Here is a 25,605-nt window from a genome sequence, read left to right as displayed (position 1 = left end):
TTGTAAACTTTTACGTACAAAGTTATAAATAATAATTCCATTAATAAATAAGTTTCTTTTAGCAACAAAATTTTTCTTAAATAAAAACCAATCAGCTGATTCACAACATAGACAAAATACAAAAATATACTTCTGTTACTGTCTCTTGATGTTTATACATTAATATTACAGTACTAGAGTACTGTAATCATTACAGTAAATCATTTTTTTTACCATAAATGTATTCATATCATGAAATAGATATAGTTTTGTGCAGTAGCCAAGTCTTGAAAATAAAGAGGAATTGTAAGCTAATATACTATTTTTTTGCAGATCTGATGAAGGGGAAATTGAAAATAGGAAAGAATTTGTAAAAGATTTATAATATTATTGAGACATAAAACTTAAGTACACACAAACAAAGGGGGAATAAAATGAGCAAGGGAGCTGAAAATCTGAAAACACAGGACTGTCATTGATAATTTTTTTTACTGAATCAAATGTGAGCATCATTAAATGAATCAATTACAAGTGTTAATTAATCAGTGCCTGAGTTTTCATTTTGTGATTTCTCTCAAGTTTTTTGTTTATCTTAAATATACCAGAATAAGATTCCATGGATTTTTTATTATATTACAATGGGGCTTTGGTAATCACAGGGGATGGGGACCACAACCGCCCACTTTAAGTAAATATCCGTGTTATCACACCCCTCAAAAATCACTGAGGCTATACCCTACCTGCCTACTTCAATAGTTAAAACATAAGATGTCCTACTTATAAAAATTTTTGAAGTCTAACTGCCATTTTTAATGCTAGTTCAAATGCCTAATATACCTTAAACTATGATATAGGTATTCTCTATTGATTGACCCAGTCTAGCCTATGTTGATTGATAATACACATACTTATACGTACTACTTAAAACCATCACAAACACATTGCCTGCTCCTATTAGTAGTAGTAGTACTAATAGGAGCAGGCAATATGTTTGTGATTTTTTTGCCCTATGAACAAGTAAAAATTAAACAGGATAGTGTCCTGTTGCCAGTTCTTCACTATACACACCCCCTATTTTAGGTACCTGCTAATTGATAATTGTCTTTTTCAACAGCCCAATAATGCTGTGGAGGCACTGAGGGAAATCAGTAGAATAGTCATGGAGAGTGATATCAGCCCCTTTGAAGTCATTCATTCTGGGTTGGTTCGTTGCCTCCTAACCTACCTCACTGCCTCGGACAACTCAACGTTGTCCTTAACCCATGATGGACTGCTCTTGGCAGCTATAGGGGGAATAAATAACTCCACAGAGAATGGGAGCCTCACCTCTGTTAGTATAAGTACACCTCGAGAAAACAGACTCAGGAATTTCCTTCATGTCTTCCTTGGATGTCCTGTAAGTTACATTACTTGTGTTATTTATATGTTGTAGGGGTAATTGCTTTGATTCTCCTGACACTGCTAGAGATTTTTAACATTTTATGCCCTTGTTTTATTGAGTTGGGGGATAAGATGTGCTTTCTTAGGCATTTTGAGACCCAGACCTAAGTAACTGAAGTCATAGTTTGGGGACATTCCCGACAATAAGTTAGATCCATGCAAAAATAATCTCCTCAACCCACATTTTATGTATGAGTAATTAATTGAGGAGGGGAATAGCTACCAAAAATGACAGGTCTGTTTACTTTGGGTTGTGTAGGTGTTAACAAAATTAACCCGTTTGTTTAATTTACTTTGCAATATTATTTGAAAAACATTGAGTATTGTGACATACATTGCTTGGAATAGCCCCCATGTAAGTTAATACTGTATAGCATAAGCTCACTGCTGGTACAGCTTTACTTTTATTTATGTGTGTCTACCATTATATGAAAATGATTTAGGTTACCAGATGGCTGATATTGAATTTTACCTTAAGCTTACACTTATGACTTTATTTACGGGTAGCTAACAGATAGCTACATTCACATATACAGTATCCAGCTCTGTATTTAATACTGATCTGGGTGATCATTGTATATCAATAGTTATAGTGAAACATTTCCAATAATTTATTTCAGTTGAATCCATTAAGTTTGGGAAGTGTGGACACCAGTCACATTGCGTTGTTTAGTGCTCTTGTGACGAAGTTGAATGGATGTGTTAATCAGCTAGAACAATTTCCAGTGAAGGTCCACGATTTACCTGGCACTGCTCTCTCTGGTTTAGGCCGAGGGGGCTCAACATCTGCCATCAAGTTCTTTAATACCCATCAGCTGAAGGTAATTCAAAACAAGTTTTCTATAGGTGAATCCAGTCATGAAAGGAATTAAAGTTTTGTTTATAAATCTGTTAGTAAGATAGAGGTTTAGTAATTTTTTTCCTTTGCAGTGTAATTTACAGAGGCATCCAGATTGCACCAGGCTTAGACAATGGCGGGGAGGCCCAGTTAAGGTTGACCCTCTTGCTTTGGTTCAAGCCATTGAACGTTATCTCGTCATTAGGGGTTATGGTCGACTCAGGGATGAAGATGACGACAACTCTGATGATGATAACTCGGATGAAGATATAGATGATACACTGGTAAGGGTTTATTCTATTTATTTATCTTTTAATGTAAAGTTTTATCTTAAACTTTAGTTAATAAATGATTGATTGTATAAAGCGTATATTCTCGTTTTTAGTATATCATGCAAGAAATAGTAGATTTGCTTTGTGCGGTAACTAGTTTAGCATTTTATTACAAAGACTGACAATTTATCAACTGTTTCAATATTATTTAAGGAAGGGTGACAACTTATCAAAATTAGTTGTGAAGATAAATTGGTATTCCAAATGGAGAATGTTTGTAGCCAAGTTATAATTTTAGCACAAAAGTAGTATACCTGGACTTAACCAGATACTTTGGAAGCCTTTCATGTGACATGTTGCAGAATCTCGTAGGTATCAGACTAAAAGGTATAGATTACATGTGAACATTCAGGTTATTGCATACCCAATAGTATATTTTGAAATCCCTTTAGTTTTTAGCCTAAGCTAACATATTTATACTTATCATTCAACTTAGTTGCTAAAGCTAATGGTTATCGGCAGACTCGGTTAATGGTGATCCGGGTTTATGGGGCTTGTCTAGCACCATAAAATCGGCATTTTATGGTGCCATAATGGGCCAAGTTTTGGTTATCCGCCATTAACCGAAACTTGGCACCAGAAGCACCATAAACTATTGGGTTTCAGTTAATGGAAATTTTTGCTTAGCAACACCCATGGAGAACAAAAGCCTCCACCGACAACCTGGGACTGCCTGTATTTGGCAATTAAAGATTTGCAAAATAAATATGTAGCCACCAGTTGCCATTATAATGTAGCTGTAAAGGTGGTCATGATGACTTTTGATAAGCTTGGGGCTGTTGCATTGTAAGGAAGAACAACTCAAATTTTATCATTTTTAAATTATTTTGGTATTCATTTGTTGTGGGAAGATACTGTATTATTCGCTTATCAAGTTTTTGTGCGGTCTGGTCAGCTTATAAAATTGTTCCTTGGGTGCCAATGAAAATCACCTATGTTGATGTGAGGGCTTCCACTTCAAGGCTTCCTTAGGGCATTCTTCACCTCTAGATTTTATACCTTCTCCTGGTTGCCTCTGCTGTGCTAAAATTGTGCAGTTTGAATTGACTCTCTTCAATACAACTTGCCAACTTAATTTCTCCATATTTTTTTTATATTTGACTTGTACTTTTTCTTATATATGCCTTATCCTTTCACACTATTTTAAGTTCTTACAGTCATTTCTCTATCATGAATGTACTCTCCTCCTGCCTGTGTTGAGATTCTGATGACATTCTTTGCAGGTCATTATCTTTACTCTCCCCCATTTTAACATGCCTCTTGTTCTTCTGTATATCTTTCTATTTGCTTTTCTAATTGTTGTCTTTAAGAGCTTTATAAGCTCTTATCTCTTCAATTGTTCATAGTGTACATCATGACCCACTTCGTAATCCTTCTTCAATGTCAGATCCCATATTGTTTATTTTGCATTTTGTTGATCTCTCAGCAGTTTCATACTTTTGAATTTGATTTTGCAGATCTAGACACATGTTCTTTAAACTTCTTTAATAAAAAAAATGAGGATGTGATTAGTAACTTTTAGTCTGCAGATGGGAAAGTTTACATTATCAGTCTAATTATTTTCCCTCAAGTTTTGAGGTGTCTTCAAATTACAACAGATTTTGATCAATTCATGTTAGTCAGACTGAATACGCCTTTTAACCTTTCTTTTGATATCTTATGACATTTAATCCCTACGCCAAATATAATTTCATGTCTTTATTAAAGTACTCTTTACAGGCTGCTGTCTCTGTCAACCAGAGTTCCTCAAGTCACAAGCTGCAGTTTGTCATGGGTGACCATGTTTTGCCATACAACATGACAGTTTACCAAGCGATCAGACAATTCTCCTCACCATCAGATGCAAGTGCATCAGAAGCTGACACAGACACTGAAACACCCATCTCTCATTCAGCAATCTGGCTTCAAACTCATACCATATACTATAGGTATGTTTACACAGTATATTCTTTCCATAGTATATTGTTGGCTGTCAAGTGAACTTCATAATTGAATAAGTATTGTGTGTTGTAGATTAGCAATTATAAATGCCAGATGTGGTTAAAACTAATCAAAATTAAAAAGTAAATCTGCTGTTTTATTATGCCAAATGAGTATGGATTTAATTTGAGTCCTGTAAAATGGAAGATTGTTGTACTATGCAAGTAGAAGTTTAGTCCTGCTGACTGCATAAAGTAATTAATATAGGTTCATCAAGTTTGGGAGTCTTACTCTTATTAAACAGAACTTTTTTGTCGGCCTAATTTTCTACTTAATGTCCCCCTTTTTTCCATCTTAATTTCAGGCCTGTACAAGAAGAGGAGCAAACCCGCAGCTCTAGTGGAAGAAAGGGGAAGGCTGGGGGTTCAAAACCAAGTCCTAAAAAGAAAGCAGACACTTTAGTTGGAGGTAAGACATTTTTTAAACTTACATTTGAAAGAGCAAGTTGAGGAATCATAGCAGTGGCTTTAAACCAAGATATTGGTTCAGTGCCCATGGAAAGATATGTATCAGCAAAAGCTTTACCTCCTCAAAAATCATAATTGTTTTGTTATGGAATAGCAGTTTTATAGCCACATTTTCATTAATGTACACTAAAGTTCATTCCCTTTTTATCGAACTTTGTTCTTTGCCATTATCTATGTATCATGATATCAAGAGCTGATGGCATCATCACACACAATACGTACGTTAATGCATGATAGTGAACTGTTTAGTCTTATGAACAAGTAGTGTGGGTGTATTTTTTCAGTATTGTTTCCCAACCAGTTACCAGTTTTTATCCTTGTATTAAGCTGTTGGTCTCATACCTGTCAGAAGTTATGGATGGATTACATATTGTTCAGCCTTTTAGTTTTCAGCTGCTCAGTTGCTATATTGACAGGCATTCTCTGGTGATTTTTAAGCATGTTGAATTACATTTACGCACTTTTTAAAAAGTTAACAGAATAACGTAGACAGTTTTTACTTGTAACATACAGTCTGGCACAAATGATTATATGTTGATAAAATTAAAAGACAGAAAATGTAAGAATAATTTACTAAAGCAAAATGATAAATAATAGATACTAGAATAAAATATAGTTGGTTGATTAATTAAGCAAGAATTGGCAGGACATATGATGTATGCTTTATCAATTTTATGCTTAAAATATTGGTCTTGTTTTCACATCTTTATTATTTTGCTTTAATTTTTTTTTTATAAATTTATATTTCCAGTTTTGTATTTCAAGCCATTACATCTTGTAAATAATTGTAAAAACTCTCCAAAAACAAAGTGTACACTGCATATAGACTGCTGATTTGGAGTAATTTATATGAGAGAATGAATATAAAAATTAACTTGTATTTTTCTCTCTCTGCTACAGATGGTAGTATTGTAGGAGGGAACAATAGTGTTCTGGACCAGTACCTGACTGCTAACCTGCCTGCCAGTGTAACTGTGAGTGACCCTAGTTTGGAGGTTCTAGCTCTTTTGCGAGTCTTGCACGCACTGAACAGGCATTACGGATCTCTCTATCCTCCGGCTGCATACCCGTCCCCTCTGCCTATTACAGAGTTCACAAATTTGAAGCTAACTGCCAAAGCCAATAGGCAGTTGCAAGATCCACTGGTCATTATGACAGGAAACTTGCCACCGTGGTTGCCTCAAATTGCCTACGTTTGTCCGTTCCTCTTCCCATTTGAAACTCGCCAGTTGCTCTTCTATGCAGTCTCTTTTGACCGGGATCGAGCTTTACAACGACTAATGGATTCCTCGCCCGAGCTTAACTCCGTCGACAGTAGTGAACGGGTCACCCCAAGATTAGAAAGACGTAAAAGAACAGTTTCTCGTGATGACATTTTGAAGCAGGCCGAGGCTGTGATTAGTGATTTAGCTTCTTCGCGAGCCATGCTAGAAATTCAGTACGAGAATGAAGTGGGAACTGGTCTAGGTCCTACTTTAGAATTTTATGCTCTAGTGTCAAGAGAACTTCAAAAGGCAGACCTTGAGTTGTGGCGTGGTGAAACAGTGACTGTAGAGGAAAGAACTGAAGACAATCCTGGGAAATCGGTGAAATATGTCAATGCCAGCAATGGCTTATACCCATTGCCTGTGCCTCGAAATATGAAAAGTGCACATATGACCAAACTTAGAAACAAATTCAGGTTTTTGGGGAAATTCATGGCAAAAGCTGTCATGGATTCAAGAATGGTAAGTAATACTTGTTTTGGTTTAAAAGTTATTTTGAACGCTATTTAGTATACTCTGTCAATTTCTTACCCCACCCAGTGTTTCATTTTTTAGTTCAGTTTGGCTTTTCATGAATAACCATACACAATTCATCCTCTCAGGTTTCCACACATTTTCTTGATTAAAATCCTTTCCCTCCATCCTCAGGTGTTTGATATTTTAATCATATATACCCAGAAGAGTTATTGCACTGAATAATACCCAGAAGAGTTATTGCACTGAATAATAATATACTTTAGGACTTGATTGCATTAAATTTGTACAAAGTAAATTTTAAAAATTGCTAATTATTTGTTAGATTGCATTTGTGTTGACATTTGATGCAGTCTTCTGGTGCCATTTATATTAAAAATATTTTGTTAAAATTATTTTTCATGAATTTTGTCATCGTTCATGAATTTCTCAAGATTTTCATAATATAACATTGCCTAATCAAAGACATTGTTCATATTTTTGGAGGTCCTTTGGGATTTTATATTTTAAAGGGGGTTGGATATGAGCAAAACCAAATAAGAAATGTGCCTTTGCTCTTGACCCTTTTATGTAAAAGGGGCTGCTGGTGTCAAAATCTTGCGAATATAACTCACTTGGCTATAACTACAATATAGAGCTGAGATGTAATGAAATATTTTGGAGGACAAAATGAGTGAAATTATACAAGGAAAACCCCTCTTGAACAGCTATCATAGTTTACTATTTGTTTTAAATATTGGTTTCATGTTATACAATGCATAAATGATTTTCTAAAAATCTTTTATTTGCTACACTAATATCAGTCTTTTCAAATAAAAGAGATTGGTTGTCAAAAAACACTTCCACTGCTCTGGCATATTTCAAGATCTTCATCTGAGGGGTGAATTAAATTTCCTTAATATTTTAGTGCAATCAAGTACTGCATTTTTACTTCCATTTTGAGAGCAAACATATCATGTTAGTCCTTGAAAATCAGATCAGAATTTTAATAATTCATGAAATTCTGATTTGGGTTCATTTACAATGCTTTCATATAGTAATTAATTTACCAAGTGTAATTATATAATAGGTATAGTTTCAACTGTATGGGAGCTTAAATTTTGAAAATTGCGACAGTACTTTTTTTTTTTTTTGTGTAGGTGACTAGTCCTGCCCACTTTTATAGAAACAAGAGGAACAACACAGCACAGAGCTTCATTTTCTTTCTGCTGGCTTATGACTAAACATCGGGTGTAAGGAACGACTTGTTTTGGAATCCGTTTGATATTTTCTCAAGTATTTTACCTTTTGTAGCCTCCGGCAAATTTAGCTTACATTTTCTTTTGAAATGTGCTCGTACTGGATCAAGACTTATTTTCACAGATTCCAAGACTTGTTTGCATTAAAATTAAATTTTTTTGCCTAGTTTGAGGCGTGTTTGCACAGAATGTCGGACTGAAGTTCAGCTAGTATTCGTTTTTGCAGCAAAGGTTGCAATACAAGAATGACTAAGGGCTCATAGACTCTCATAACCTTTGTACTGACTGTAGGGAACAAGTGTGTTCTGTAGACTTGACTTGTAATGAGTGTAAGGACTGGGATGATAAAAGATAAAAGGTTTTAGTCACATTTGACCAAGTTAGGAAGAGAGGAAAAGAAAGGCGGCTTTTAGAGCTGATAGTAAGACTTTAGCCAGTCAGGATTCAACTCCTAAGCCTTCTGTTAATGTTAATATTCCTATTGTCTGTTCTCCTGTACCTACTGTCTCCCATCTGTAGTCCTCCAATTGTATTACCTACTCCTTTGCCTGGCTCCCACACTTCTGGCCCTGATTGCATAGCCAGTCTTGAATCAACGTTTGACCAGAAATTCTGTCTAACAGTGAGCACGTGGCCCAATGGACAAAGTGATTGATAAGAGTGTCAGTGGAGGAGATGGCTGCATGTCCTGCTGACTCCCCTAGACAAAGGTCCCTGTCATGCATCCCTAAACCTGGGAGGAGGCATGCTGATAGTCCAAGGGAGGTTGTAGGATCTGACCACTGGTAGTTGAGCCTGCTGTTACTTAACAGGCTGCGACAGACAGCCATTGGAAAGGTGTTCAGTATGGAAGTGTGTTGTTTGCCCTCTAGTTCAGAGGCATCCAGTCTTGATGAGGTGCCAGTGGTGGTCTGCGTACAAGTCTCAGGCATTGAAAAGGCACTTGGCAGATGCCGACCGCTCTTCTCCACCACCCTGTAAGAGGTTCGGAGAACTTTCTCATAGCCCACAACCTTCCTGCAGCCACTGAACAGTGCAGAGCACTTTTCTTCTGAGCACCCTTCCGTAGAGAGTCAGTACTTGGCTCACAAGCATCTGGCACCAGCCTCAGTCTGCCTGGCTCCTTGTCACCTGCCTGCTTCAGGTCCTCCCATTCTCGTGTACTTGATCTGTCATTTCGTTGGTGCCCATCCAGCGCCAACATGGTGACAGTTTAGGTGTACTTAAGAGGATCCCTCCCTTGTTTTTTCGAAGGTGGTGTCTATTGTACGTTAAAGGAGAAGCTTTTCTTTTTAAGAGTTGCTGCCTCCTCCAAGGGGGACTTCTCTGGTCTCATGACTCATCACGCAGGTCAGCTTTCTCATCGGTGAAGGTAATGTTTTTGTCAACAGAACTTGATCACATACTCAAGAATATTTCTAAGGTCTGAAAAGTCGTCTTAGTTTTTTACATTTGTCAGTGGTAGCTCGTGTGAAGAAGATTGAAGACGAACTGTGTTGTATGAGAGGATTGTACATTGGACTGGCTTAGAGATGGCTCCCAGGAACTGACCACACACTTGTCAGTTTCAAACTCTGTGCTTCTACATTTTTACAGCTCCTCAAGTCTTTACTTGTGTTCTCACCCCTCAAGCAAAGTGGCTCCACTTTATGGGCACGATATCTTCCTGTATTTGGATGATTGGCTCCTTTGATCCCTGCACAGAGGACCTTCAGAAGACACTTTTCCTGGTTCAAGATTTAGGATTATTTATCAACCTCCAGAAGTCCCAGCTGACACAAGAAATTCTTTATTTGTGGATGACGATCAACTCATAGTTTTCGGGCTTTTCCATTCCCCAAGAAATTAGAATCATGACTACAATTTTCTCTCCAGTCTGCTCAGCCAACCAGTGGATGATTCTTCTAGGTACTCTGGCTCCATTGAGCAGTTCATCATTTTAGGAAGACTCCTCATGAGAGTGCTGCTATTCTTCCTGAGACCCAGCTGGGACAGGAGAGTGGATCCAGACTCATTTGTGTTCCCTGTAACTCCGGAGATCAAGACAGACTTGTGATGGTGGAAGTCCATATGTAGACTTGGAAGAAAAGTCTCGTCCTCCCTCTGAGCCCCAAACTAGACTTATACTCAGATTCCTTGGATCTATGGAAAGCTCTTCTGGTGCAAGGAAATTTCTGGGACATGGTCCCGGGGACAGCAAAAACTACACATCGTCAAGGAATTGAAGGCAATTCTTTAGGGCCTTACATCCTTCACAACAGAAGTTTTCAACAAGACGTGGCAGTTTTATCTGGACAACACCACTGCCCTGTCTTATGTCAAAAACAAGGAGGGACGCACTCTTTCTCCCTCTGTTGGGCAACAAGGGACATTTTATGGACTTAAGCAGAAACGCATCAGGATAGTACCTCTTTATCGAAGGCAGACTAATGTGTTAGCAGGGCTGAACCATTGCAGACAGGGCCTCCCCCCACAGTGAATTCTGGATCCACTGGTTTGCTCCAACCTGTGGAAGATATGGTGAAAACTAACCCTAGACTTTTTGGCAACCTTCAGAAATCATCACCATCTGCTTTTCTGTTCTCCAGCCCCAGACCCTCTACAGGACTAGTTGAAAATGGACCTTATGCTTCTCCACCATTCAGCAAGGTAGGGGAAGTATAAAAAAGTTTCAGGCCCACCAAAATGTGACAGTGACACTAGTAGCCTATTTTGGCCCCTGAAGGAATGTTTCCCAGATCCCCATAGATTACTAGTAGACTTTCCGAGACTACTTCCACAAAAATCAATTCTTCTCAGAAAGCCTCATTTTAGGCGCTTCAATTGAGGATTATCCACTGGCCCTGACATGATACAGACTGTCAGGAGACTTCATTAGAGCAAAAGGCTTTTCAAGACTAGCTGCAGAGGTTATTGCAAGTTGTAGATGTTAGTCCTGTAGGAAGGTCTACCAAGCTAAGTGGTCAATCTTCTGCGACTGGTGTAGAAGACAAAATGTCTTGTCTTCTCAGACATCTGTAACGTAAATGGCGGATGGTCTGCTCTATTTGAGATCCTTCAGAGTATTATCTTCCTCTGCCGTTAGAGGATACAGGTCTATGCTGGGTTCCGTTTTTTGTCACGTTTGGATTTGTCTTTGAACCAAGATCTTTCTGGCCTTATTAAATCCTTTGACAAATCCAAACAGAAGAAAGACAATCTTTCTCATGGAAACTAGATGTCCTGAAATGATTGTCTATTCCCCATGTCAAGCCCCCTTTGTTCGACGACATTAAGGGATCTTACTAGCAAGAACCTCTTGTGGCTTTAGCAATTGCTAAGTGGGTTCCAAAGGAGATGCATTCAGTTCTTTTACCCTGGGGTTTTGGCAAAGACTGAAACTCCGTCAAAGCCCTTTTACCATTAAGAACTTAATGGAGATCCTGGGCCCAGAAGAGGAAGAGAGAACTCTTTTGCCCTGTGAGAGCATTAAGATACTACTACTTGCATAGGACCAAGAGAATCTGAGGAGAGACTAGTAACCTTTGGTGCTCTGTTAAAAATCCTTCCCGTCCCCTTTCTAGGAAGCCCTATCATTCTTTCTAAGGGATCTTATCACCAATGCACATTCCTGGATTGGAGAGGAAGTGTTGCCTTCATTTAAAGTAAAAGCTTAGGAGATCAGTTCAGTCGCTACCTTGTTAGCTTTTAGACATAACGTCTCTCTATTCTTCAATCGACTTATTGGTGATGTAATTCGATTTTTGCAACTCATCACTTGGATGAAGTGGAATTGGTGTTTGAAAACTGCAGTACCCTGGGTCTGTTGTCAGTGGCTGGCATGGTTTTGTGGGATGAAACATAGGAAGCATTCCTTCCATCATAATTCTCTCTGCCTTGACATAGGGTGTGTTGAGTCTTAGGGCAGGCTGGGGGGTACCATGTACCTGGAGTACCCACCAGTTTTTTAGTGGATGGATAGTGGTTTTTTTATAATGTGGTGTAGGTGACAGTATTGTCTGGTTGTTTTTATTGTGGTACTGCGTCCAGGGCAGTGGCAACTATTTATGCCTTGTTAGCCATCGGAAATGTCCTTCGCTGCAAAGCTCCCACTTGAAGTAGAAGTGCTCCACAGCTATACCACCACACCACTACAGGTTAAGATGAACACCAACCAGATTCAGTTTCTACCTGCAGTAGCTCTCTTACCAGGTAAGGAAACAACAAGCATTGTATCAATATTAGTATCTTTTTTATGCTTGGTTTCACTAAGTTACTAATGTTTTGGAGTAGAATATGTCCATGTATCCTACCTTCTGTCAATGTGGGATTCAACTATGGAATTACTTGATAAGTTACTTAAATGAAAATGTTATTTTCATGATAAAGTAATGTTCATATACACTTGTCAAGTAATAACAGAATCAGAGCCCTCCCTTTCTCCTCTCGCATGGACATAAGGGCATAAACAAATCAAAGCTCTCTGCTGTGTTGTTGTTCTTGCTCCCTGAAAAGTAGGTGGGACTAGTCACCTACACAAAACAAAAGAAGCTCTACTGTAATTTTCAAAATTTGAGCTGCCATGCTACGTAATTACTGGGCAAGTATATACAAAACTTAATTTTATCATGAAAATTGCATTTTCTAATTGGGTTTGTATTAAAATTAGCTGTTGACCAAGACAAATATTTCAGGATTCTGTATATCTTAATACCTTTGAAGTGTTAATTGTGCATAGTAGCAACTTTGCCCAAGGTATCATGTGGGAAATTGCAATTAATTAAAAAATCTAGTGCAAATTAGTCATCACGTTGTGTCATAATTACATTGGTATTCCATTCCTTGTTCAGAAATTGTGTAAACTTTCAATTGTTGGTGGCAGTAATGGACATACATCCAAGAATACACAGAACTCTGTTAAGCAGCAGGACAGATAGTTTATCATGTATGTACCTTGATTTAAAGTGGGCCTGAAAGGTTATAAAGAAAGTAATTTTAATGGCATATATTAACAAGCCATTTAATTTACGTCTAAAAGGTATATATTTCAGGGTGTAAATATGTCTTGTAGTATTTATCAGCTAGCAAAATGGTAGTCCTTAGACATGCACAAGTGGTTGATGACTGTCAACCATTTTCTATAATAGTTATCTCCATTGAAAGTATACAGTATTTTGGATGTTGCAGGTTGTAGTATATATATCAGTCATTGAAGGGAATTAAAGTTTTTGTTAGACATTTAGAATTTATCTTTAAATAATTAACATTTTAATTAACAGAATACTATTGATTAAGACCCCTTATCAATAGTTTTGGGTAAGATTAACTTTAGTGATGTAGGAACTGTTCCCTAAATTCAGAGATTTATTTGCATCATGATAGAGGCTATATCTCATGCCAGTTTAAGACTCAGTGGCATTGAAATACCACCTTTCCTGCCTGATCATATTCTTAATTTAGGGTCCTCTCCAAAAGTTCATGTACTCGTTACCTCCCATATTTTAAAGATGCCCTGCTACACAAGGGCAGGTTAAAGACTTTTTCATCCACTATGTTAATAAGGGATAATAATGCAGAACACCATATTGGATTTGAATTCAACTTCTGTCCAAATCAGTGTTTACTGGCAAAAACGTTTGATATTCAAGGCCAAGATCATGCTATTGTTCTTTGACCAATGTGCTTTCTTCTGTAATTTGGTTGTCAGCTCCTTGATGGTTGATTAAATATGAAAGATTCAAATCCAGCTTTGGTTCTTGACCAGTGCAAGGAGTGTGTATTAACTGATGTTTTCATTATTGAGTTGTATTTTATTTATAATCTTCATTATTTCAGCTTGACCTTGGTTTGCACCCGTGTGTGTACAAATGGCTGTTAAATGAGGAGTGGTCATTAGGTCTTGGAGATGTGGCCTCTCTGGATCCAGCTGTAGGCCAAACTTTAGACCGTTTGCACTCTACTGTCTTGCATAAAAGACGTGTTATTGCGCAAGCAGAACAGGAAGGAATCTCAGGATCTGAGCTTCAGGTTTGATATTAAATCTAGTCTTCTTTTTTTGTGATGAATAGCATTTGCCACTTTTCATTCTTAGCCAAAGTTTTGATTGGTCAAGTAATTTCAGTTTTGTTTATTTGGAAGAAATAAATGTGCTGATTTTAGAGTTTATGAAGAACAATACTCTTAAAAGTAAAATTTAGACTGGTAATAGGGTTCTGCCAGCAATAAAAGCAATAATGAATGTTTACTTTGGAAGTTAGTTGTACGTAATGGTTTTGTTTATAATGTTTTACAGTGACTTGTCATTTTTTTCTATAGTTTTTGATAATCACATGCAGTATATATAATATAAGCTTTAAAGAAACCTAAACCAATTTTGGTACTCAAATCATTGTTAAACATATTTTTCGTAGGTTCTGAATATAGTAGTAAACATACTCTGATTTGTATAGGTTTTGTATATGAGACTTACCCAGTAATTATATAGCTATAGTTTCCAACGCACGACAGCCTGATTCAAATTGTGGGTAGCTCTTTGATTGTTCAGTGCCGTCCTCCAATGGCAATAGTAGGAACAACTTAGCAAAGCACTTCATTCTGATTCCTGCAGCACTTGACTAAACATCAAGTGCTTACAGCAGCAGCTTCTTATTTTCCGGTTATATCACCGGATTTCGATAGTGTTACACAACCACCGGAATGCATACGTAGCCTTTGAGCAGGATGAGTCTTGTCCTTTGTTTAATTCAGATTATCATCAAGCCAGATATTTGTATTCTCTGGGAATAGTCCTTGAACGTAACTCCATTCAATTAGGCCTAATACTTTTGTATGTATGTTTACTTAACGGGCTTATGCTATGGGCAAGTCGTCTGTTAATAATTGTCTTAAGCAATCATGATTTTATATCATTCCTTTATCATTCCTTTAGGCCAAGCTTTTGTGTTTAGAATTTGTTTACTGGCCATTGGTCATTACCCTGACACTGGTAAAATAATTACTTTGAAATGATTCTTAAATGTTATTCTATTCTTGGATCTTAGAATCTTTGCAATTATTATTTACTTGACAGGATTAGGCTACATGCAAGTTGCCAACGTATAATTACCTTTAAAAGTAATTCATGAAGGTTGCATAATTCCCTTAGGTTATACCTGGCTTTAGGATTTTGTTTACCAGCCATAGGCTATTATACCCTATCTGCTCCTTCTTGGCGATTTAGGTATGGTCTCCTCCGTTGCTGGCGCTGCCACATCAAATATTCCAACTCTACTTTTTATGGTATATGAAGGCAGCACAAGTTATACAACACAAATATAATTGGTTGTAGATTAATTTTGGCAAATATTAAAAGCCCTCATAATTTTCTAGCATTTTACAACAATAAAACAACAAGTTTATTCTTAAACGTGGCAAAAAAAAATTTCCAGCGCTGCCAGTTCTTCTCTCAGATGTTAAGCTGACCTCAGGGCATAAAGATGTCAAACAGCCCGCGCCTCCACAAGGGAAGCTCGTCAAAACACTCACTGTCACTGACTCATTAAGGAGTCTGTCGCCTTACAAGCAACATGGAAAATGTTATGATATACTTACTGGAAAGAAACGGAGGACCATATTATGAATAGGTTATAGCCGAGGCAAAAGGGATGTCCGGAACTGGCTAGATCACACTTCATATGTATACAATCAAGTTTGTTAATTTACAAGAAAAAAGTGTGTGTGAATTACATCGCATCAATCAGCTGATGTCAATAAAGATATTGATTGTACTCAATCAGCTGATGGCATAGGATGACAGTTTGTATTCTGGAATACGTTTAACTTTTGCAAAAGATCATTTCCTCCAGAAAACGTTTAGGGTTATAGAGCTTTTCGGTTTTTAGAATTACGGAGAGAGATTGTACACCTGTACCAAAATGAGAGCTCACTCATCCTAATGTCTAATTATGGTAATTATCCATGGTAATTACAGTTGTTTTGTTGACAGTATCAATAGTTGTCACTGGTGATTCACCTACAGTTTTTACTATTTTTATATATGCATTTACTGTGTCGATAGTTGTGACACTAGTTAACTATATTGACACTACCATCAACACTTCAGGGGTTAGTCTCATTGAAAATCTTGGCAGGATTTAAGGTATGCTTTTTATACTTGGCGTATAAGACGACCCCCCCACATTTTGGGGGCGGTAAAAATGTTTTAAGGTTAAAATGCCTTATACGCTGCCGTATGCAGTATATCTTTTTGGAAACTTCTCATATTTTGGTTGTACAGTGTATTTAATTTCAGTGCATTTTACTTTTGCATATTTCATCCTGTAACAAGTATTTAATGTATGCTGAATAGCTATGCTCCATTAGAAGGCTACACCCCTGTTGTGTTAACCAAATAACTTCTCAAATTTCACATCTATTAAATGTTTGTGTATTGTAGGTGTTTTAGTGCATTTTATGATTTTGATAGTTTTTTAAACTTAACCATTTTAAGAATTTGCAGCAGAATCTTTGGTATTTAAAAACTTGTCCAAATTACCTAGAATCTTTGTATGAAGGGTCAGGACTAAGGCTTTTACTCTGATCCATGTAGATTACATCTCTGATTTTTTTTGTCTTATCTGGGATAGCAAAGCTTGTACAGCATTGCATAATGCTGTGGCTTGTCTGGTCACTAATTGCAATTGAGGGAAAACTATGAGGGTATTGGTATTTGCTCAAGTATACATAACCTTTTTGCAGTAAGTAATACAAGCTGCTAGGTTATTTTTATGGCTTATTACTAAGCTGATGTAAACTGTATGTAAGTACAGTCCAATTGTCATATTGGGTTGTTGAAGGACAATACATAAATCACTGCTTGCACAACCTTTGTAGTGCCAAGCACTTACTCAAAAATGCTACAACCTAGCTTTTTTTTTGTCCTTGTCAACTCATTTATCACATGTATGTATATGACTTGAAAGAGATATGATACAAAATATTGATGAATAGTGATAAAAGCAATCAATTGATGAACTTTGGTATCTGTTAATTACTTTATATTATGATTTTGTTTGATGTAGTAATTTGATATTTGCTTTACAGGCTCGTTTGGATGCTCTTACTGTGGATGGTGTTAGTGTGGAGGATTTGGCATTAACGTTCACCTTGCCTGGCTATCCTAATATTGAGTTCAGGAAAGGTGGTTCCGATATAGCAGTTACTATAAATAATCTTGATCAATATGTACAGGTGTGTAATATGGTATTTAAGGAAATATTTTTATAACTTCTCAAATGTGCTTTTGAAAATCTTAACCCTTGTAGGAGAGTATGAAATTTTTTAGTATTAATAAAACTTAAAAGCTGCATTAAAGATTACTGGAATAAGCTCTAGATCATATTAGATACAGAATTTGTCAGGAGTGTGATGTAATGCAAATAATTTCCTTAAAAGTGCTCAGCTGAACATGCCAATGTAACAGTAAGTAAATTGTACAAGTAAGAAGCTAAAACTTATGTACTTTTTCAGTGCTAATAGAACCGGAAACATTCTTCAATTTTGAGAAACAAATATTGCTTCATTTTGGCTTTGTGGCAAATGTGTTGCACAGATCAAACATAGGCTACATACCAAAACACTTGTCAAAACTTTTCTACATATCAGGTATCTTGATAACTAGGCAAACACTTGGACTGAATATACCTGAATCATGGGAAATGCATACGTTACCATATTTAGACATCAAACATTGATAAATTATGCAAAATGTCAAACACTTTTACTGACATGTTAGCCAAACAAATTGGAATTGCAGTCATCGAGGTAAACTCTCACTTTTGACTAAATTGTATTTTTATATTATTGTTACATAGCAAGCAATGTAACCAGACAACCAGTTTCTAAAATACGTGGTAGGTTGCCAGATCTAAACAAGGCCATTATCATGGTGTTTCAGGTATTTAGGGTTAAACTGTCAATCATGTGTAACTGAATTTTTTTTATACTTATGACAAGTACAGTGCTTTGAAAAATTACTTAAAGTTTCTTTTTAGAATTTTCCAAGACTGATGCTGTTTAAATCTCTTTTCAGTTGGTAATAGAGTGGCTTGTCCGTGAAGGGGTTAGGAGGCAAATGGAAGCCCTCCGTGAGGGCTTTGAATGTGTGTTCCCTTTAACTCAGCTCCATGTGTTCTACCCGGAAGAACTGGAACAGTTGTTCTGTGGATCATCAGATTCTTCACAGTGGGACATGAAGCAGCTTGCCGAGTGTTGTCGACCTGATCACGGATACACACACAATTCAAAAGCTGTGCAATTTTTACTGCAGATCCTCTCAGAATACAATCCTGCTCAACAGAGGTCATTCTTGCAGTTTGTCACGGGTTCTCCAAGGCTACCTGTTGGAGGTTAGTTGTGTGTGTGTGTGTGTGTGTGTGTGTGTGTGTTTTTTTTTTTTTTTAATGGCTGTATACAGAGCTTATCGGTGACCATAAGTGCCACACTTTAAGTGCCCTTGCAAATCTAAGGCTTTGCTGCAAGCATTTTTAATAATGTGATATTCTGTTATCGTCTGTTATGTTCTGTTCCCGATGGTGTGATAACTGAAAATCACTGATAATAACGCCAATCCCCAGTTATTGTTGCCCCTAAGGGGGTTAACCGGGAACTTCCCTGTTTATCGGTGATCCAGTTTTACAGTGCTTGTCTAGCCATGCCGATAACTGGATTTTTGGTCGAGATGTGCCAATCCCTGGTTAGGGGCAACAATAACTGGGGATTGGCGTTATTATCAGCGCTTTTCAGTTATCATCACACCATCGGAAACAGAACATACCAGACGATAACAGAATATCACATTATTAAAAATGCTTGCAGCAAAGCCTTAGATTTGCAAGGGCACTTAAAGAGTGGCACTTATGGAATATTGTTCCATTGCCAGCCAAGTGTTGATAACTGGAACATAGAGTAATTATGGTAATGATGAGTAATTATGGTAATGATTGCTATAAGTGCCGATCAGCACTGATACCCCACTTTCTGCCGCCGATAAGCCGCATACTGGAACAGAAAATCACTTACAGATGCTCTTAAGCTACCTACTGACACCAATAAACTGCTTACCAGGGCTGAAATTTGCTTACTGATGCTGAAAATCTGGTTAACAACGCTGTTAGCCAAGCAGCATAAAACCGAAACTCCATTAACCAATGCCGCTGATAAGTGCCCCTGCCGCCTGTATTAAACATCATTTTGTAGTTAACCTGGGAGGAGTTCTTAATATAGCTTTTATTTCACCATTGCTGCATGCAGCAGACTTTTATTTTTGAGTTGAAGATTGTTCCAATACTATACAGTATATCTTTGGAGTGATAGTACAGTTTTGTACACTTGAGTGCAGTACAGACAGGTTTTAACTCCTGGTTTGGTAAGTTTTAATAATATGTATTTGCCTTTTAGAAAGCCTTGGCTTTGCAGGTTCTACAATCAGTCTATCAGCATTTGTTTAAATTAGTCAAAGAAATGTGTACTAATCTTAAAATTTACTTCAATGGCTTGTCTACATACATAGAAAAATTTTATTTACTCATTAGAACAGTTTTAAATATACTAAGATGATTACTTTTAATCATTTGTGAGGAATTTACCAAATTGTTTTTATAACTTACATTCTTTTGTAAATAAAAAAAAATTTTTTTTTTTTTATTTTTTTTTTTTTTTATTTTTTTTTTTATCTTCGGGCGCTTTCCCTAAAGTATTAATTTATACATGCTTGCATTGACTTACATTAGACACATTTCTTGTATATAACATATGTTTAGTTATACTATTGTTACTCAGTTCTTGTGCTTGTAATTCTGCAATTTTAGTAAGTCGGTATGGTCTCTTTTTACTATGCCAGTAGAGAAAATTTTACAATTTAATCAGCAGGGTTACATCATGTGAGGAGTAGTGTTGATAGTCTGTTTTAGTTAACAATTTTGCAGAGCTCAAGTAACTTTTGTATGTCAAGTAGAAAGTATGTAGCATGAAAGTAAGTTTAATATTTGTTGTAAATTGTTTTCTTGTTTCATAGTAACAGTATGATAGTTGGAAGATATTTAGTAATTATGAATTATCTTGACAGGTTTCAGGAGTCTTACACCAGCTCTTACAATTGTCAGAAAAACATGTGAAGCTGGAGAAAACCCTGATGACTTCCTCCCATCTGTGATGACTTGCGTGAATTACCTAAAGTTACCTGACTATTCTAGTATCGAGATTATGCGTGCCAAAATGGGAATTGCTGCCAGAGAAGGACAGCATAGCTTCCACCTTTCCTAAAATAAAAGGGGGATAAAATTATGCTCAACCCACCAGTTTTTTGGGGCCTCACATTGTGATATTTTTTTATCTTTATTTATCGTTCTTTTTATTTGGTGCAGTCCCCTAAATATAAAGGTGAAGTGAAAGGGTATGGAAAAGTAAGTTTTAGACATAATTTGGCAAGCATTTATGAGCAGACATGTGATTTATATTCATTCCTGGAGAAGCATTCATGTGCCTGGTAGCATTTTCAAAAGTTCTCCAATGTTAACGGCCCTTCTCATCATTGCTACTTGTTTATTGCAGTTTATGTTTAACCTGTGGACAAAACGCTGAACTCTGTACATGTCAGTATGTATTGTCTGCTTCCGAGACAAATATTAAAAGTTTGAAGAATGTTTATGCTTCCCAAAGTGATGAAATTTGACAGTGTTCTTACTATAAGTGCTTTCGTTGTAATAGCCTTATGATTTTCAGACTTAAAGACTTTGGTGAAGTGACTGTGGAAAGTGAACTGTGATAATAAAACAAAACTTTATATTTTCCATGAACAAGCAGGTTTTGCTTGAATCAGCTGGTCTCAGTTTTAGCAAGAGAGTGAAGTTAACAAGATTGGGCATACTGGAGAACTAGGAGATTGCGGGCACCACCACATCAAGGCGTGACAAATGATTCGTGTGGAAGGCTTCCTTCATCATTCTTTTCCTTATTTCTCAGCATTGTGAAGTCCATTAATTGATCTCGTTAGTTATGAGTTTTCTCATCATTGTTTTACCTTTTCTACAGTGTGGAGGAAATTTAGTGTTGTTAATGGGCTTAGAATTTGGGGGAGGACCCTTCATTTTTTTTTAATTGTGAACCATCATCCTAGTCATTTGGAAGAAAGGAGTGGTGGAAAGTATTGCCATGTATGCTTTTTCTGGAGTAATAGGTCAAAAAATGCATTTTCTTTTCACGGCATTGTAGCCTTATGTTGCCTTTCAAAGGAAACCCCATTTCTTGTATTTTTTAAGTTCACTTATCTCAAATGAGCATTGGTGCAGTAAAGTGTGTTCTCATTCATTGGATATTGAAATTTTCATTGTTTTATAGTGTTTAACCTAGAGAATCCTATTGGAGATGTTGCCATTGGGAAATTGAAGATAACACTGGCTACAATCAGGCTGCAATATAACAACATAGCTTTAAAGTTAAAATGAGAATACCTTTTTTTTTCATACCATATTTATGATTACTTATGATAATTTTTGATGCAAGATTATATTATTGCTGGATTCTGCTGCAGTTTTGCAGCACAACATGGTAACGGAAGATTAATAATACAAATCCAGGAGGTATCGGGTATGTGAACTGGCAAAGCTCAAGAGATGGTTTTTGTTATGATTTATTTTTTTTTTTATTTAATTTTTTTTTTTACTGTACCATGAGCAGTATTGAGCGGACAAACTTTGGTATTCTTTTAGGCTACTCTCACTATTGGCCTAAGCTGCCATCACATGGAAAAAATGAAGTTATTTAATTTATATATTTTCTCAAATGTGTTTGGTAGAGCAGGTGGTGAGCTGGATTCAAGAATTTCTATTTCATTTTTCTTATAAGTCCTCTGTAATTTTCTCCATGTATATTTCAGATGAGAAAATTTGAGAAAGAGTATGTTGTTTTTCTTTTCTATTTGTACTTCCTTTTTGCACAAATTCTTAAAGGAAAAGATACCTCACAGACATCTCAACTCCATTCTTGTTGTAGCAAACACATTATGATGACGATAATTATACTTTTGTTTCTTCCCATGCGCCTGTCATGTCCATTTTGTATGAGTACATGCAGTTTATCAGTGCCTACCTTAAATATCATATTTATGTCTATATATCATGAAATCACACACAATAAAATGACTTTTAAAAACAAATGTGATAAAAAACAAAACTAAAATGTAGCTATGACTGTATAAGCTAAGTTTTTTGTATGATTGTGAACCTCAGTTTGTGTAGAAAATTTTTGTGATAGTAATTTTTAGTCACTTGATTTTTTGTGTGTCATTGAGTATTAAATTCAGCACATAATGCAATTGATTTTTATTTATCCTTTGAAGAATTAAGACATTTTATAGGCAGGTGGTGGCTTTCTAGTTTCTTGCATATAAAATACTTTAGAAGATTAATTGAATTTTTAGAAACCATTAAACTTTCATTTTTGTTTTACACTTCATTGTCTTGTTGATTGGTAGAAGATACAAATAGCATAGAATGTTTTGTATTGGTGTTAGATTATATTGAACTGTAATTTTAGATCCATCAAGTATTTTGTCTTTGTTGTCTGTAGTAGGGTATCATAGCTTTAATTCGGTTGTGATTTTCCAACTAATATGTATGAGAAAAAGTAAAAAAGCAAAAATGGTGTTTTCAGGTAATTTACAAATTACCAATTGTTACTGTAACCCCCCCTCTCTCTCTCTCTCTCTCTCTCTCTCTCTCTCTCTCTCTCTCTCTCTCTCTCTCTCTCTCTCTCTCTCTCTCATATGGAAGTCTTCAGTGTTGCTTCACTTTTTTATTTTATTTTAGGTGGCCGATTGTTTTTTATTTTACTTCATTCATGGCAGTGATGAATTGCCTGTTTTGTTCATTTAATTTGTCACGTAGCAGATGCAATCTTAAAGGATCCACTTAGTGATGCATACTTTCACTGTGCAACATGCTTTATTTCATGTATTGTTATACTAGCTCAGTGGCCTGGTTAAACTGTACTACTAATACTAATAAAAAAAATTTCTGTTGAAGTTGAGGCAAAATGAGAATTATTTTATACTTTTGAGAAATTGAGAATCATTGTACAGTTGCAAGCTCCATAGGTTTGAAATATGACTCTTTAGCATTGCCAGCAATTTTTATTTCCAGGTAGGGTAGCATAATACTCTAATAGTCAAACTGAATAGATGCCTTTTAATCCTTTTGGATTCATTCACAAGACTAGTGTAATTTCAGTGAAAAAATATCATATGTAAGGGACCAGTTTTCAACATGTGTATGTTAAATCTGGAATCATATTGAGGTTTTTGACATACACTGGTCATAGTCTGTAATTTTCAAATGCATTTGAATAATTGTAAAACGAGTCTTGTAATTTTTGTGCTAGACTGGTATTGATGCAAAGCATTAAATTCAGAGGTTAGAATGGATCATTCTTCTCAAGGTTCATGTGACTTGCCAACTGTGCTCATATCTAGTCCAGAAATTTGGATTGACTGAATAGAAGCAGGGAAAATGAACTATTTGGAAGGTAATATTCCAGAAGAGAAAAGGTAGATTAGGATCAGACTTTGGATGGAACCATAGAGTAATGCATTTTAAGTTGGAATGCATAATGTAAATTGTAATGTAATTTGTATTATTTGTCGTAATGTCATTTCTGTTATTTGGTAGTTTAGACCAGTGGGCAGAAAATGTGAAGACGTACAGCACTATAGGGCTGGCTTATTTATTGTTTATAGCAGTTGGATATTAGACATTTGGGGCTAGCTTCAAGAAATGAGGATAACAAGTCTTGAAAAGATAGGTTTCCTTGCCATGAATAAAATTTTTATAAAAGCTCAAAGGTTTTTTCATGTCAACCCTTAACTCATAAATACTCTATTTCCACCTTAAATACTTGTAGGGAAACTTTGTCCTAACAGTAGTAATAATTAACCAGACCACTGATGCAAAACGGGTACTACTAGAAACTGCATGCATCCTTTTGAATCTCCTTGAAATATCACTTGTCCACCTCACTTTATGCAAAAATATAAGCATTACTCATAAACGCAAGGATTTCTAGTTGGTGGGATGCTTGAGCGATTGATTGCCTGCAATAATAACTCAAAACTGATTCAAGAGTACTTGACGAGCAGATAGGTCAGTAACCAAGCTTTTTGGTACATCAGAGGTTCATAAAAAGTAATGATGAGCTGACAGTGCAATGAATGATTGCTACCACCTCAGCTTCTGACACACCCTCATAAGCCAAGGTGATGTCATGTTAAAATAGTGTTCAAGGAAACTTAGAACAGCCCGTGGAGCAAATTGGTCTTGACAGATCATTACTGGGTTGTAGTATGGACTTGACTGAGCTAGTTGCAAACAGTAACCTCATTCAAATCAGCCTCTTATGAATAACTGCCAGATAAACTGGTGTTTGCTAACCCATGTTGAAGATTCAAACACTAGTAGATTGCTGCATGTAAGATCCAGGAAGAAAGCCTCTCGATTACACTTCTGGTGAGATTTGGTGAGACCAACACCAGGGCATGGTCCAGTTGGAATGGTTTAACTGACTGATGAGGCATTTACTCCTCAAAATGCTAGTAATCCTAGTTCAGGAAACGCAGTCTTGGTACGGAAAGCTGCTGCTTACTGAGGATATAGGAGTCGGTAATTAGGGAAATGGTGGCATCAGGATTGATGTTTTGCTGAACATATCAATCAAGACCTGGAGATCATTGTTGGTGGCTTCTCCAAAAAACCTATTTCCTTGGACACACGTACATAGCCTCTAGGGCCAACGGCCATACCACGTTGAAAGCACTGCTTCTCTTACATAACCTCGATGTGTGGAAGAACATTTAAAGTTGTTGCAGAACCAGACCAAAATACACCTTGGTCTGTCAACTTATGTGAAGTTGAAAAACCATTCTTATACCAGGCACTGATTGGCATGTATCATTGTCATGTTCTTGGAGTTGACCAAGTTGAAAACTTTTTGCTCTGGTATTATCCTACAGTTAGCTTCAACCTAAATTTCAATGTGTATGGTGAGAGAGCAGAACATCGTGGACCTTGTGCTTTCCCTTCCAAAAGTAGGCCACTGCTGTCGAATTGGTGAACATATTGGCTATTATTCTTCCACTTGTCAAGCAAATAGTTGGAAACTAAGAAAATGGACTTCAACTTTCAATAAGTGTTGCCTCATTGGAATCCCCTTTGCATGGAAGTCTAATTGATGGGCCACCACTAGAGATCTTGTAATGCATCATCTGATGCTACAATCTTGTGACTTTTCTGGAATGAACACAGACTACCAGGACATCTAGAGCTGTAACTCAAATTACCGCATCCTGCAGTGCTGTTGGATTTGCTTTTCCAAGGAGATAAGGAATTGACACCCCACAGCTTGGTGACTTAGATATGCTGGAACCCAGTTATTGAGGTAAATCATTGAATTGTCCTCCTGTACACAATTTTTATGTATGGTAAATTTCAAATTTCACGTAGTTGAGGTGAAGCATGAGCTGTTATATACTACGTACATGAATCGGGCAGGAAAGTTGCCATCTGAGTCCTGCTGTTGATGCTGCCT

At 36.6% G+C, this 25,605-nt stretch overlaps 1 protein-coding gene across 1 annotated transcript in view; it reads left to right on the top strand.

The window, feature by feature from the left end:
* LOC135210461 (E3 ubiquitin-protein ligase TRIP12-like) overlaps nucleotides 1–22,342 on the top strand; it is a 156,661-nt gene extending 134,319 nt beyond the window's left edge. The window contains exons 14-23 of the mRNA XM_064243355.1: nucleotides 1,094–1,375; nucleotides 2,040–2,240; nucleotides 2,350–2,541; nucleotides 4,309–4,517; nucleotides 4,874–4,977; nucleotides 5,937–6,763; nucleotides 13,828–14,019; nucleotides 17,074–17,220; nucleotides 18,062–18,377; nucleotides 20,096–22,342. Coding sequence (XP_064099425.1) covers nucleotides 1,094–1,375; nucleotides 2,040–2,240; nucleotides 2,350–2,541; nucleotides 4,309–4,517; nucleotides 4,874–4,977; nucleotides 5,937–6,763; nucleotides 13,828–14,019; nucleotides 17,074–17,220; nucleotides 18,062–18,377; nucleotides 20,096–20,292 — 2,667 coding nt within the window. The 3' untranslated portion in view covers nucleotides 20,293–22,342. The remainder of the gene's footprint in view (nucleotides 1–1,093; nucleotides 1,376–2,039; nucleotides 2,241–2,349; nucleotides 2,542–4,308; nucleotides 4,518–4,873; nucleotides 4,978–5,936; nucleotides 6,764–13,827; nucleotides 14,020–17,073; nucleotides 17,221–18,061; nucleotides 18,378–20,095) is intronic.
* Nucleotides 22,343–25,605: the final 3,263 nt, after the last annotated feature.

This window comes from Macrobrachium nipponense, chromosome 39, assembly GCF_015104395.2.
Source record: "Macrobrachium nipponense isolate FS-2020 chromosome 39, ASM1510439v2, whole genome shotgun sequence".
NCBI lineage: Eukaryota > Metazoa > Arthropoda > Malacostraca > Decapoda > Palaemonidae > Macrobrachium > Macrobrachium nipponense.
Note: the sequence above shows the minus strand (reverse complement) of the source record. Positions and strands in the feature narration are given on the sequence as shown.